This window comes from Nelumbo nucifera, chromosome 1 (assembly GCF_055504915.1).
Source record: "Nelumbo nucifera cultivar China Antique chromosome 1, China Antique-T2T, whole genome shotgun sequence".
Classification (NCBI taxonomy): Eukaryota; Viridiplantae; Streptophyta; class Magnoliopsida; order Proteales; family Nelumbonaceae; genus Nelumbo; species Nelumbo nucifera.
The window spans coordinates 7500946-7514998 of NC_142649.1; the positions used below are offsets into that span (position 1 = coordinate 7500946).

General features: G+C 35.4%; 2 protein-coding genes across 3 annotated transcripts; both read left to right on the forward strand.

Moving 5' to 3' along the window:
- Positions 1 to 3296: 3296 nt before the first annotated feature.
- On the forward strand, positions 3297 to 12682 carry LOC104586998 (UPF0481 protein At3g47200-like). 2 transcript variants are annotated; one of them, XM_088886665.1, is made up of 5 exons: positions 3297 to 3442; positions 3548 to 3798; positions 8078 to 11710; positions 11828 to 11984; positions 12067 to 12682. In XM_088886665.1, exon 3 carries the CDS (start codon positions 8079 to 8081, stop codon positions 9903 to 9905), a length of 1827 nt encoding a protein of 608 aa, XP_088742791.1. In that variant the 5' UTR covers positions 3297 to 3442; positions 3548 to 3798; position 8078; the 3' UTR covers positions 9906 to 11710; positions 11828 to 11984; positions 12067 to 12682. The 2 variants fall into 2 exon arrangements, with proteins under 2 accessions (XP_088742791.1, XP_088742788.1); XM_088886662.1 differs by lacking the exon at positions 3297 to 3442 and having other exon boundaries at positions 3462 to 3798.
- On the forward strand, positions 11622 to 12486 carry LOC104587025 (putative F-box protein At1g67623). Its single transcript, XM_010244453.1, has 3 exons — positions 11622 to 11710; positions 11828 to 11984; positions 12067 to 12486. Exons 1-3 carry the CDS (start codon positions 11622 to 11624, stop codon positions 12484 to 12486), a joined length of 666 nt encoding a protein of 221 aa, XP_010242755.1.
- Positions 12683 to 14053: the final 1371 nt, after the last annotated feature.

The following is a 14053-nucleotide window of genomic DNA, read 5'->3' on the forward strand; positions in this document are numbered from 1 at the left end:
GAAACTGGGAATTGTAGGAAGATAGAGCGTTGAGTCGTGCCACTTGGTCACTCTCCTTAAAACCATATTTGCCCCCTATGGTGCAGCCGAGTGATTGCAAACCGATCGCCAAGATAAAACCGAAGGAATGAGAGATCCATCGTATGGACGCCCGAATCTTGCGGAATAGAATGGGCAAATTTCAAAAATTTCTCCCATTCCCACTGCGAATTGTATTCCCTATTTTAGAAAAATCATATTTTTCAATGATCAATCTTGAACCAAGAACCGAACCAGATCTGAACAAAAGCAGTAGGAAAGGGTTATACCTAATATGGAGAAAGAGTATCTCCCAATGGAGGTGTTCACGCCCAAGAAAGGAACCAAAAACTGCTCCCACTGAAAATGGTGCAGTGTAGGATGGAGCAGAGTCAGCAGTGTTCTTCCCAAGAACCAGATCCTTCGCAAGAATCAGCAGGATGGCACGTGAGCACAACTTCCAATTAGTCCTTTCACAAAAGACTAATATCAAGATCTGATCTTAATCACTCCCACTGAAAACAGGAGATCGAACTGGTAGGTATGGCGGCGGCAGGAAGGAGGCGGCAAGAAAGAATTCCGCAGGGTTGCTGAAATCTTTCTCCTATGATTTCAACTCTGAAGAGAATGTGAATATTATGTCTCTAAAGGCTGCCGCCCCCTCCTCCTTTTATAAGCTCAAAGGGATCAACTCCTAATCCCATTAGGAGTTGCTGATCCAAATCATATTTGGATCAACAGCCCCTTTAAGTGATAAGGGTAAACCCTTATCTTATCTGCAGATTAGATCAGCCTTTTCATAATCCCGTCAGGAAATTTCTAAATCTACTAATCCAATCTCAGATTTCGCCCCTCATTTAACTGATCAAATCAGCCCAGTTCGAAATGGGCTTTAGGCCCATTAAGGACATGTGCTCACTTAGCCTTCCAAACTACTGCCCAGTTGGGCTTCCATGTATGGCGTGGGACTCAAACATTGATCTACACATCAGCCACATGGGTTCAACCCAACCTTTGTTACAAGGCCTGGCCGAATACACTGTTATGGACAGTGCACCCCCTGAAGCCCATCACATGGGCTCCTAATGGGCCCAACACTTACCCTAAGTGGTCCCTGGGCCAAGCCACCTTGTAACACCCAGGGATTGTGGGCAGATGCAAGATTAGCCCATCAGGTATTACCATCAATGGTCTTATACTTAACCTCTCAGCCCATAATGATCAAACACTGCCCGATAAGAGAGGACCTCTCCCTCGGCTGTAAGGAACAGTGTTGCACTCTCTGCTCACATGGATCCCGGGAATTAAAAAGTTTTGCAAACGTTTAGAAACCGTAATATATATATGTATATCAGTATATAAATATATTTTGCAAAAACAAAATTTCAATGATTGAAAATGGTTGCCGGCAGTCTTGGCTTCCATCAGAGAGAGTGCATCCCCGATCATTACCTTTGTCCGACAAAGGAGCTAATCTTGTCACTATGATCACCCACTTAGATGAATTCTCAGACTGTCCCAACATACCCAGGTTTTGATCCCCACTAAGGATCTCACTGATTAGCATATCAAATACTGCCCAATCCGACACCTAGTGCAGTATCATAATCGAGTCTAGGGGTTAGGTGTAACTTTCCAGTTTTGCCCATCAATCTCCAAGGTTCAGGGCAATACTGGAAATCTGGTCTGGTTCAAAAATTCAATTAGTCCTACACTGCATGTGCCTTGGGTCTCACCTTAACGGCTGAGACAGGCCACCCCAACATTTGGCAGCACCTCAGTGTCAGCCTTGGCAGGATAAATCTCCCCAGACTTATCCAACGGCTGTGAACATTCTAAACTAACACGAGTCTCATAAGTGTCCAGTTTAAGGGTATTATACAGAAACACACCATAGGAACATGAATCAAATATGTACTTTATTCATTTACAATAAATTCATAATGTACATCATTCTGATTGGAGCTAAGGGCATACAACTGTCTAACAAAAACAACCCATAAACCACTGATAGGCGTGCACTTGCTTATTAGACCTCCGCGAACAACAGAAGATTGATGCTCAGATTTCTCAGAGAAAACAAGAATGTCAAAAATGGTGTTTGTAGACTGGGACGACCAACACTCTTTTTACAAAGTGCTCTCAGACCCGAATGGACACGGAGAGAAAACAAGAATGTCAAAAATGGTGTTTGTAGACTGGGACGACCAACACTCTTTTTACAGAGTGCTCTCAGACCTGAATGGACACGGATGTGTCCTTTCAGATATGAAACTCTTCAGAACAGCGCACCTGTTCAAAGAGACACAAGGAGGAAGACGAGACACAAAAAGAAAACATTTTAATTTGAAATTAAATTCAAAACTGAAAAAGACTTAATTTAAAAAGAAAATGTATAATTCGGTTAAAACAAAATGATCTAATGCATCGTGCGTACACACAGCCGCACCCTCGCCCACGCCCTGACCCGGCTCGGCTCAGCATGCACATGTGAAAAGCATCCCCACCCCCCTTCACATGAATGGAATATCTATAGTGATATCCTCCCATGGGAGAGAGCAAAGCTACAAATATACTCAACTTCACTCCTTTTCCAAACAATGTGGGACAAAAAGTCTTCCTATGCACTCAAGGGTGTGAAGAGGAAAAGACAAAAAACAAGAGAGGGAGGAGAGAGATTCTTGTAAATTTGAATCTCCCTCCAACAAATACTTCTCCAACCATTGGGAACATACAAAGGAGACTGAGAAGAAAGATACATGATTGGATAGCGAAGAGTTGTGCAATTTTAGCTAGCCCTTACATGAAACATAAGCAAAAAGGTGGGCCATTTGGTTATATTGGATATAGCTTGTGTTTCATACTAATATTTATTTGGGAGTGGGAAGAGAAATTTTGTTTGTAAGAAATACTAATATGGATACTCAATATGTTTATTTTTCCTCAGCATTTGGTCCTTGGGGAAGTTTCCTCCTTTATCACGATAGTATAATTTGCTGTGATGATATGGCAAGTTAAGAATCAGATGATGTTATAAAATGGGAGGCATAAATAGGAGGAAGGGAAAAAGGGAGAGAGAGTCAACGAAAGAACTGGGAGGAAGACCTTATCAGTTGAGCCAGATGGCACCTCAACGTATCTGAATTTGGATTTGAATTTGGCAATGCTTAATAAATTATTGTCACGATAAGATTTATGGGATGAGCGTTGATACAATTTTCCCAAATGTAAACCTAGTTCAATATAAATTATAAAGATTTGATATTTTGGTATGTCTAGGACCCATGAAAAGAGATACAAGACAACTGTAAAGCACGTTGTTTGTTAGAGGAAGAATCGAAGATACAAGACTATAAGTGATGTATCGTGGATACTTCCTACTTCAGGTCAACTGCTAAGTCAATAGCGACCATAAAAGCTGCAAGTAATCTTCCCTTTTTTTTTTTTTTTTTTGGTGTTATATATCTTTAAGCCATTTGTTTGATTTGTAATGAATGTTATTCTTCGACGCTCTCTGAGTCTGATCCAGATGAATACTGAGACTCAGAGAAATCTATCACAGCGCCTCTCCGCTCGGCTTTCCCACCGCATACGGCGGCAGCCCCACCAAACAAGCCGCCCTCCGGCAAAGCAGAGGAAGAATTAATGGCGTTTCTGTTGAGGTGATTCTTACATGCCTGCGGCCAGACGATGATGGTTCCTAGTTTTTCTGCCATGGGAAAGTGAGAAATTCAACAATCGAAAGGTAGACTGCAGCATATACACTTGAGATAGAGTAAGGTGAGATTTGTCTCTTTTCCCTAAAGAAATTCAGAACTTGAGATCTATTATGTAAGCCCCCATATCTTCTCTTTTCCCAGAAGAAATTCGGATAAATTTTTATTGGTAATACTTACTTAATAAGTTCACTTATCCATATCCTTTCTGTGATTCTCAGAAAAATAATATAATAACTTTTTTTTTATTAAAATGAGCAAACTTGTTCCACTGGACATGTGCAAATTTTATCTTGGAAAAAGAATTGTTTTTTATATCATTTTTTCATTGACTAACTTTCTCCAGAAACTCTGAAACTTAAGGTTTCCTAATTTTGCAATTCTAAATACCGGAACAATTTTGGAAGGGGCCGTCTGTCTTTTAGACAGTGTTTGGTACCATTGCAGTTGATCACAAAATAAGCATTTACTGCCATGGTGTCTCAATTTTTGTTTGATTGAACTGTTTATCAAAGAAATATTTGTCTTAGATTATGTGAAAAACGTTTATTATGAAACATTAAAAAAATTTTTCTTTGTAATGACAAAATGTTCTCTCACTTTTTGACGTATATAGGGCCTAATGGCACCTAACTGTTATAAAGTGAGAAAAAAGAGTTGTCTCGTTTTTCAAGGCTAATTATCTATAAAAAGTTTTCTCATGGCAATGAAACCAAACGGGCCCTAAGTGAATAAGATTTTAAGGATGACCACAAATTATGTTTGATAGATTACTTTATCTTGAATATTTTATTTATTTAATTATTTTATCCATTAAAAAGCAAAGTAGTAATAAGTCCTTAGGTACAGAACTTCAGCCATTTCCCTTAGAAAAGAAGATAAATTTTTATTTTTTTTTTCTTTTTGTTTTATTTGTTTGTGTTATCATTAGTATTTTATTTATTTATCTCTATTCTTTACCCTCACAAGGGAGTAAGAAAAAAAAAAAAAAAAGTAATTCATCCCCCCAAATCCTAGTGTAGATGGAATTTGATGAATTTCAACTACATGACACGTTAGTTGGCACCTTGCATTTTGTCAAGCAAAATTGCTAGAAAATAACAAATGTGCAGTAGTCCCCAATAAAAAAAGGTTGAGTTAAGGCAGTGGTTATCAAATAAAATAGTTGCCACTTGGAAGTTTCCCTACAGACATGATAAGGTTATGAATGTGTCAATGATAGGGTTGTCAATGGTTATTCCCATTCCAATTATTAATCAGGACAATATCGTATGTTCGAAGGTGAATTCATTATTAAGCCCAATAAGACCTGATTATATTGGCACTTATTGTCAATAATAATGACAATTTAAAGCTCAATTATTCACATTCCAATACAAAGTACAAAACTTTGAATTTTGTATTATCTTGTATCGGGTGGAAAATGGGTGGCTTGGGTTTGGGTTGGGTAAGGGTTGAATATCAACCCATCAACTCATCATGACCCATCATCAATCTTTGTTAAAGGGTTATAACCCACCCATATTGACCTAATTGATCCATCCATATAACCATATTGACCCTTAACATTCCTCACCCATACTAATCCACCTACCCTCACTTATAAGCACAAAAATGGGTTGGGACAGCCCGTATACCCAAAATAATAAATTTTGAGAGAATAATCTCTCTCAAAACTGTCACAAGACAAAAATGAGTTAGGTCAACCTGTATACCCAGAAATGTAAAAATTGTAGATAAATGCAAAAAATAGTAGAACAAAGCAGAAAATGTAAAAAAAAATACACAAAAATTGTACAAAAAATAAAAAATACAAAAAATTAAGAACTTTTGTAGAAAAAATAGAAAATATGCAAAAAATACTAGAAAATTATAAAGAATGCATGTAAAACACAAAAAAAAATACAAAAATTATGTAGAAAAGCACTACAAAATTGTAGAAAATACAGAAAAATACCTGAAATTTTTAGAAAATGTAGAAACATACCAAAAATTGCAAAAAAAAATGAAAAAAAATATCAAAAATAATTAAAGAAAATTACAGAAAATGAAAAAATGCATAACTTTTATAAAAGTGTTTTCGCAAAAGTAATTTTATGGCAGTACTTCTGTAAAATTTCTTTCATAAAAGTACTTTCGTAAAAACACTAAAAGTGCTTTTATGCTTCCATAAAAGTATTGTTATAAAGTGCTTTTGTGTAGAAGTACTTTTGTAAAAGTACTTTTATAAAAGTGATTTTATGATTTCATAAGTGTTTTTATAAAAGTGCTTTCATGTAAAAGTTCTTTCATAAAAGTACTTTTATAAAAGTGATTTTGTGCTTTCGTAAAAGTACTTAATGGGTTACTCAACCCATATTGAGCCACCAATAGATTGGGTGGATATGAGTGGTTCCAAGGTGGGTGGGTCAAAATTGCTAGCCCTACTTGTATGTATTTAAACCATATATATTTGTATTACATACAAAAATTAAGAATAATAAAAATTATTTATTATTATACATATAAAAATGTTTTTATTTTACATCAAAAAATAAAAATTATAAAAAATATTTATTATATATATTTATATATTTATTTGTATATGTATATGTATATGTATGTATGTATTATACTAGACTCACGAGCCAAGCTTCACTGGGCTCGAGCTCGGCTCAATTAACAAACGAACCTATATATATCAGGCTCGAGCTCAATTTAAACCAAACAGGGCTTTTGACAAGCCAATCGGCTCGTGGCCACCCCTGGGGGCGGCTTAAATTGCCATCTCTAGGTCACATTTGTCAGACCAGGGTAGGAGTAAAGTAATGCTTACCAAATTTGAGAAGATGGATAACCTAAAAGCCTTGTTTAGATTGTATAAATGTTCCCATACTTCCCTCATCATTATTATTACAATATTAGGTAATGACCACCCTCTACTAAGTACAAGGTGAATAGGGTGATCATTTTCAACATGGCCCAAGAAAGCAGTGTAGCCTGGATTGAAAATTTTGGGCTAGAATTAGGTTTTGTGTTTAGGTCCACATTCGTTTGTTATTTTATGTTATATTTTATATGTATTTATACTACTATTAAGTGTGAATAAGAGTGTCAAAGTTTTGTTTAGCTAAAATACCTCAATTTTTGAATTTGGTCACTCTCTAATTGTGAAGTCACAAAATGTAACTTGAACTACTACATTTTTCTTCATTCAATTCCTTTTCATTAAGTTTTATATATAGGGTATTAACTACCATTACTTCATTTAATTTAAAGAAAAATAAGTGTGACGAAGAATAATTCTTTTAGTTGATGATAGAAATAAAAAACAGATTGAAAACTAACCCAAAAATGTAATTATTTTCCTGTATGGTGCCAAGTCAATAATTCAATCTTTTATTAAATAATAATAATAATAATAATAATAATAATAATAATAATAATAATAATAATAATTTAAAAATATGAAAACACACAAAACTATAAAAATATAAAAAAAATCGTGGAAAATATTAGGCACGTCTCTAATGTTGTATATTCATCATATTACAAAAAATAAGTATGACAAATAAGAATAATTTTTAAATATAGAAATATAAAAAATTATAAAAATCCTCAGAAACATATTATTTACTATCATAAATAATTGCCACATACAAAACACGTGCACACTTACTAATTTTATATATAAATATTATAATTTGACACATCTAGTACAAATTCAACCATGATACCAGAAAAAAAAAAAAAAAAACTTATAACATATAAACCGGCTTTGTACAAGTGATAACCGATCAGATAGGACCTATCAAAATTCCGGGGGGTATGATTTCTTTCTGGCGGCCTAGTTTTTTCCTATTTTATATTATATGTTGTATAAAATAAATTTTCATGCACATATAATATCATATATATCATGCTGGACTGAACCCGGGCCCAGGCTATAACCTTTTGTCGCAGGTGATAATTCTGGTCCAGGCCTAACCATAACCACCCCTACAACCATGCCTATTATTTTGTTTGAGATTAATCTGATTTTAGATATATACTGACATTTTCTTTCCTTACATGGGGCATATCCTCTTAGAACCGAAGTGGAAATTTTTAGCCCACAATAAACCTACATGCATTTTTAGGTCAACAGATGAACTGATTAATTATTACTTTCATAGTTCATTAAGGTTTCTCTGATTTTTCTGCATTCATCATTTCCTTCTTCTGATGAAGAATGCCTTGTATTGAGGACACAACACTAGCAGAAGGTAGCTCAATTGCATATAAGGCCTTGGTTTAATTTTTATATCATTGAAAAGGAAAATCCCAAATTATATCCCTTCTTTAAAATGTTTTCATGTTTGCAGGATGAATATGATTAAGAAAATAGTTACAGAAAGTAGGCATGGAAGTCATAACAACAGCAACGATGAAGCTGATTTCGCTAAAGGGCAACTTTCTCTGGTTATAATTGGAGGAGATGGAGGGAGAGTAGAGCATGAACCTGCTAAGTCATTGAAGAGCTTGTTAGAGAATCTCAGTTTGAAATCTGATAGCAATGGTCAAACCAATGAAGACTACTGGACTGATTCTTTTGAGAATGTAGGAAGTAGTAGTGCTTCACTGATAGCTAGAAAGGATAGGACAGGTGATAAATATAGAAATGGAAATGGAGAAGGAAACTCTGAAAATGAATGGAAGATGCTATTGACTTCTTACAGAGGGGAGAGCAGCCTTGGGTCTCTAAGTAATGTTCGAGATGTTGAGAGTAGTGTGATTGTAGAAAAAGGACTAAGTGAACAGACTTCCACTGAAATTGAAGAAGAGGGATCCAGCAGACGAAAGCGTTTGGCTAGAATGGATGGCAGTACTAATTTTGAAGTTGCAGACAGTGTTTTGCTAGCTGCTATCAAGAACAAGGTCGAGCTCAGCTCTGCAAGGTCCACTGACTGTTGTATATACAGGATTCCTAACACACTTCGCAAAACCAATGAGAAGGCCTACGTGCCTGAGATAATCTCCATTGGCCCATTTCACCGATGCAAGGAAAACCTGGGAGCCATGGAAGAGCATAAACAGTGGTATCTGAAAGCACTTCTCTCCCGTACAACAGACCCTGATAAAATCTTGGACGACTGCATCAAAGCCATGAGAGCATTAGAAGCAAATGCTCGGAAGTGCTACTCTGAACCCATTGACTACCTCAGCAGTGATGAATTTGTGGAAATGATGTTGGTGGACGGTTGTTTCATGATCGAGCTGTTTTTCAGATATTCAGAGCAACATTTGGAAGAGCAGGAGTGCTTGATGAAAAAGAATGAAGTAAAATTGGATCAGAAGGACCCAATATTCAGTTCTGAAAGGATGCTCCCTACAATACTCAGAGACATGTTATTACTTGAAAATCAACTTCCCTTCTTTGTTCTTGAGTGGTTATTCGACATAATCATTGCTCCTGTCAAACAAAAATCAGTCTCATCCCTTAACCAACTTGTATTCAATTTCTTTGCTAATGTGCTGCCAATGGGTGGAATGAAGTCCAAAGATAGGACCCATCTAAAAGGTGAGCATCTGCTCCACTTATTACGCAGAGGTATTCTGCCCTCATCAGCAATGAGAAAGCCAAGGGACATTCAGGAACCAGAGATAACTCATTGTGTAACAGAACTCAGAGAAGCTGGAGTCAAGTTCAAGAAGAAGGACAAGGCTGATAGCTTCATGGACATAACCTTTAGTAATGGAGTAGTAGAAATTCCTAATTTGAACGTTCAGGACTACACAAATTGCCTTTTCAGAAACTTGATTGCATTCGAGCAGTGTTACCATAGCTGCACCAGTCGGATCACTTCTTATGCGTATCTCATGGATAGCCTCATAGACACTCCTGAGGATGTTCAGTATCTAAAACGAAGAAGAATCATCACGCATCTCATGGGCAACCATGAAGAAGTATCCTTTCTCTTCAACAATCTCTGCAATGGCGTTTACCTCAACCACTTCTACTATGTAGATCTCTGTGAACAAGTTAATGCCCATTTCAGAAGCCGATGGCATACCTGGAGAGCATCCCTGATGCGTGACTACTTTAAAAATCCTTGGGCAGTTCTTTCATTCACTGCTGCAATTCTGCTGCTTGCTCTTACTTTTATAGGTGCTTTGTTCTCTACCCTTTCTTTCTGTCTCCATCACTCATGATGTGTAATGTCATTGGTTTCCTTAATTTCCTCTCCTTTATTATTATTTTTTTTTTTGCTTTTCCTTTGATTTTTATTTTATTTGGGGAGAGGGGATGATCGATGTATCACATTCATTTATATATCATGGTTAGCTCATTCTTAAAATGTTAAATGTTATGTTAGAGTTCCATAACCTGTAGCAAATACTAGTGAAGGCACCATACTTGGACTCTAAATTTTATGTCATAAGGGAATGGAAACATGAGTAACATGGTTGTGATCTTTGATCGCCTCGATGCAGCCTAGGCTTACCGGATGGGTGACCAAAGTGAGTCACACAACAAGGTTTTGCAAGAAAAGAATAGATAATCCAACAAGGAAAGACAAAGGTAAGGAGGGAATGCTTCTTTTCATAATGGATACTAGAAAAAATAAATAAATGATAAGAATTCAAACAAAAAATAAAGGTTTGGCTCTTTTATCCATCATGAGAAGGAGCATTTTTTCATAGCAAACTTTTAGCATATTTATATATTCCTTTGGTTATTCTTAATCTCTATTTTTATATTCATACGAACGTTTCAGGATTAAAGTATAAAAACCTATTCAGGGACTTCACCTAACAGTTTAAGCTTTTAAATTGAACAAGTTTCTTTACAATATTGTACCGAAATTTATTTGACCAAGTGGTTTAGTGTTGGATCCTCCTCGTCTCCATAATTATCTGAAATTATAATACATAATTTTCAATATCTTTAACTGAAATTTTCAAAGTTACTAATAATAATTTATCGATAGATATTAAAATGAATTTGTTAATAAATTAGTAATCTATAGTTATAGTGAATATTTTTCTAATTTTCAATAATCATTAATGATTAGTAATGATAAATAATAAATTTATTAATAGTGACAATGATTTAATAACAATAATTACTTGATTTTTAGTAATTAAGAGATAATAAATGATTAACAATGATTTACTAATCTATTATCAGTATTTAAAAGTTAATAAATATATAGTAAATATCATATATTATTAATTCGACTGGACCGGTTCTAAAAATGAACCAGAGCGGTGTGATAATAATTATAGTAATAATTGATGAATGGATAGTGACAATTAATTAACAATAAATAACAAAATTAATGTAATTAATCAATTTTCCATAATTATCAAATTACTGAAATAAAAGATAATGAATAAAAATTAATTTTAACAAAAAATTATTGAATAACGAAAGTGGTTTTAATAATTACTATCATTATTCTTTAATTATAAATTATTTAAATTATCAATAATTTATATGGGACAACAATAATTGTAATTATTACGTAACAATTGCAGCAGTATGGGATAGGAAAGTAAGTTTTAGAAGCGGGGATTTTTTGTTTGGTTTCCTATTATATCTCCACTCAGAAGTCAGAATTCGTTAATGATTAAGACTTTGGTTGCCTTATTGAAGTGCTAGAATTGGTCGGTCGGGGTAATGGAGCAAGGACGTGACCTGCCTTATTTTAGTATATAGTATATATATATAGACCATGCAAGAACAAGAAAGAGATCGCAATACTGAGAGCCACACGTTTAAATTAGTAATAATAACTATACCAATCACAGATTAATCCTCAGAAGTCGGATTTCTTTCTGGGTTTTCTTCTTTCGTTCCTCTGCTGTTATTCTTGTTCTAATTCCAAGTTGCAATCTGTAAAGAAAAGGCAGAACGGTTCAACTATGGAGTCTCTTCCAGACGATTTGGTGGTGGAGATTCTTGGCCACGTTGCATCGTCATCGCTAAGTGATCTGTTCAATGCAAAATTATCGTAAGAACGTCTCTTTATTGAATTCCACTTCAAATGGGTCTAATAATGAATTTGCACAGAATTGCAGAGGATCTTGATTGCCCAAGTATTAACAGTTTTCGTTGTTGTGCGCTTTAGGTGTTCATCATTTAAAGAACTCGCAGAAGAGAAGTTGATTCTGAGGAGTGTTTCACTTGACACAAAAGCTAGTTGGAAGAACCCCAAGAAGTATGCTAGCTACTTTAGCGATTGTCTCATGGCTGAAAATCCCCATGCTTGCTATCTCCAAGGCTTGGTCTCTCTCTCTCTCTCTCTCTCTCCCCTCCCTCCAACAAATTTGCTAACCATATATATCTTTTTGATTGATGAATTCTTAGGGTGACTACTTCAGTGAGAATCGGATTGATTCGGGTCTTGAGCTATTACAGAAGGCTGTGAGTTTGGGACATCAAGAGGCGACATATTTGTTAGGACTTATATGGTTCAGTTGTGAAGCAACAGAGCTCCAAGGAATACAACTTCTCAACAGATTAGATAATGCTAAGTTCAAGGATGCAAATTTTGAAGAATGTCAACGAAGATTGAAGAAGAATCTGAGGGAAGTGTTTCTGAACAAGAGGTTATGTCGTAGAGTGATTCCATGCACAAAACCTAACTGTAGGAACAATGGAACAAGTGGAGTCTTGAGAAGGGGAGAGTGGACATGGGAAGACAGAAGGGACAACAATAATAGCTTCTGCTGTCAAAGCTGTAAATGGGTTATTGAATTAAATAGGTTCTGTGATGAATTTTTTTAATTACTTATATATATTTGAACTATACTATGTATTTCAATTACTAGACATTTGCATCTATTTGTTTGTAATTGTGGTAGCGTTTGCTTGCAATGCAAACGCAAATATATACACTACATATTTACCTATTTTTCAGTTCATGAATGTAAATACTGTTCACATTTTAAATCATTTTTGCATTCATCTTATTTGTTTGAAATTGGTGTAAAAGTGTGAGTCCATCATTAAATGCTCCAAATATCATATGCTTTAATGTGATCAAAAAGTTAATTATCAAGAGAACACAAAATTCTTTTCAAAAAATAGGTACAATAATGTTTTCTTTTCAGAGTACAAAAGTATCAAAAAATGCATTTTTACTCTGATAATCATTACTTTTTTATGCATCAAATAAACGCTCGTAAACGTGAACTGGAGTACATAAATACCCCGATTTAGTTTTTGTATCGCAAACAAATGGAGCCTATGATTTACACTCTTACTTAATACAAAATTTGTGTATTTTACTTTATTTGCATCATTACTGGTAGTGCAAATTTTGCATATCCAAAAAATTAATGCAAATTTGCTCCACCTTTCTTCTTAACTCTCTCATATAAAGTGGGGATAAAATCATTCACCGTGTCTAGCCCAGCTGTGCATTGGGAACATCTCCCTTGTCATTCAAGTGGAGATGTTCCCAATGTGTGACATCTACGGTGGCTAATTGGGACATGTTGGGAGCAGATTCGATGATCATAGAGAGACTCATTGCTGAAGAAGCTTTGGGTGTAGTTTGTATATATATAATTAAGATTATATTTGGTACCCATATTAGATTTATAAAAGCTTATAGATCCGGTATAGACTTGATTGAATCCATCTTGAACCAAATGAAATCATTCCGGTACAATCCGGGTCATAAGTTAATAAACTGAGCCAAACCTTGATTAAACAAGTGGTAAGCAGTTAGCCAGTGATAAATAAAGGAAGGAATCTGCTACCAATAAAATATTTTCAACTCTGTCTCAACAAATCATCGCAATTTAGGAATGGCAATGGGGCAGTGTGGGGCCAGGTTTTGCCTGCCCCATCTTCGATTCGGAACTCAAATGCTAGTCAATGCGGGTTTGAGGTGGGATGGACAAATACCATATTTACCCATCCCCAGTCATCGCTAGAGTTTTGGATTTTCCCAAACCCCAATCAGGGGTCAAAAGACCTGCCCCCACCAGGGTGGGCCTCATGCCAATGGGTCAAATTGTCATATCTATTGCTGTATTGTAGTTGTATTTTGGAAACATCTCTCTTGTTATTCATGGAAAGTATTTAAGGGATATATATAGAAAGGGTTACCCATTTCCAAATAAGGGAACGTAAGACTTAAATCATCTTTCTCTCTTTCACCCCACACTCCAGCTGAACTATTACCATTTTCCTTAGACCTTCACGAGTTCAAATCAGCCCCCTACTAGATTGTCCCTTACAATGACCTACAGCACATCCCCGCTGTGTATTGAGAACATCTTCTAATAATAATATCATCATTTCTGGGATTATCATCGGAAGATATTTCTAATACATGACGAAA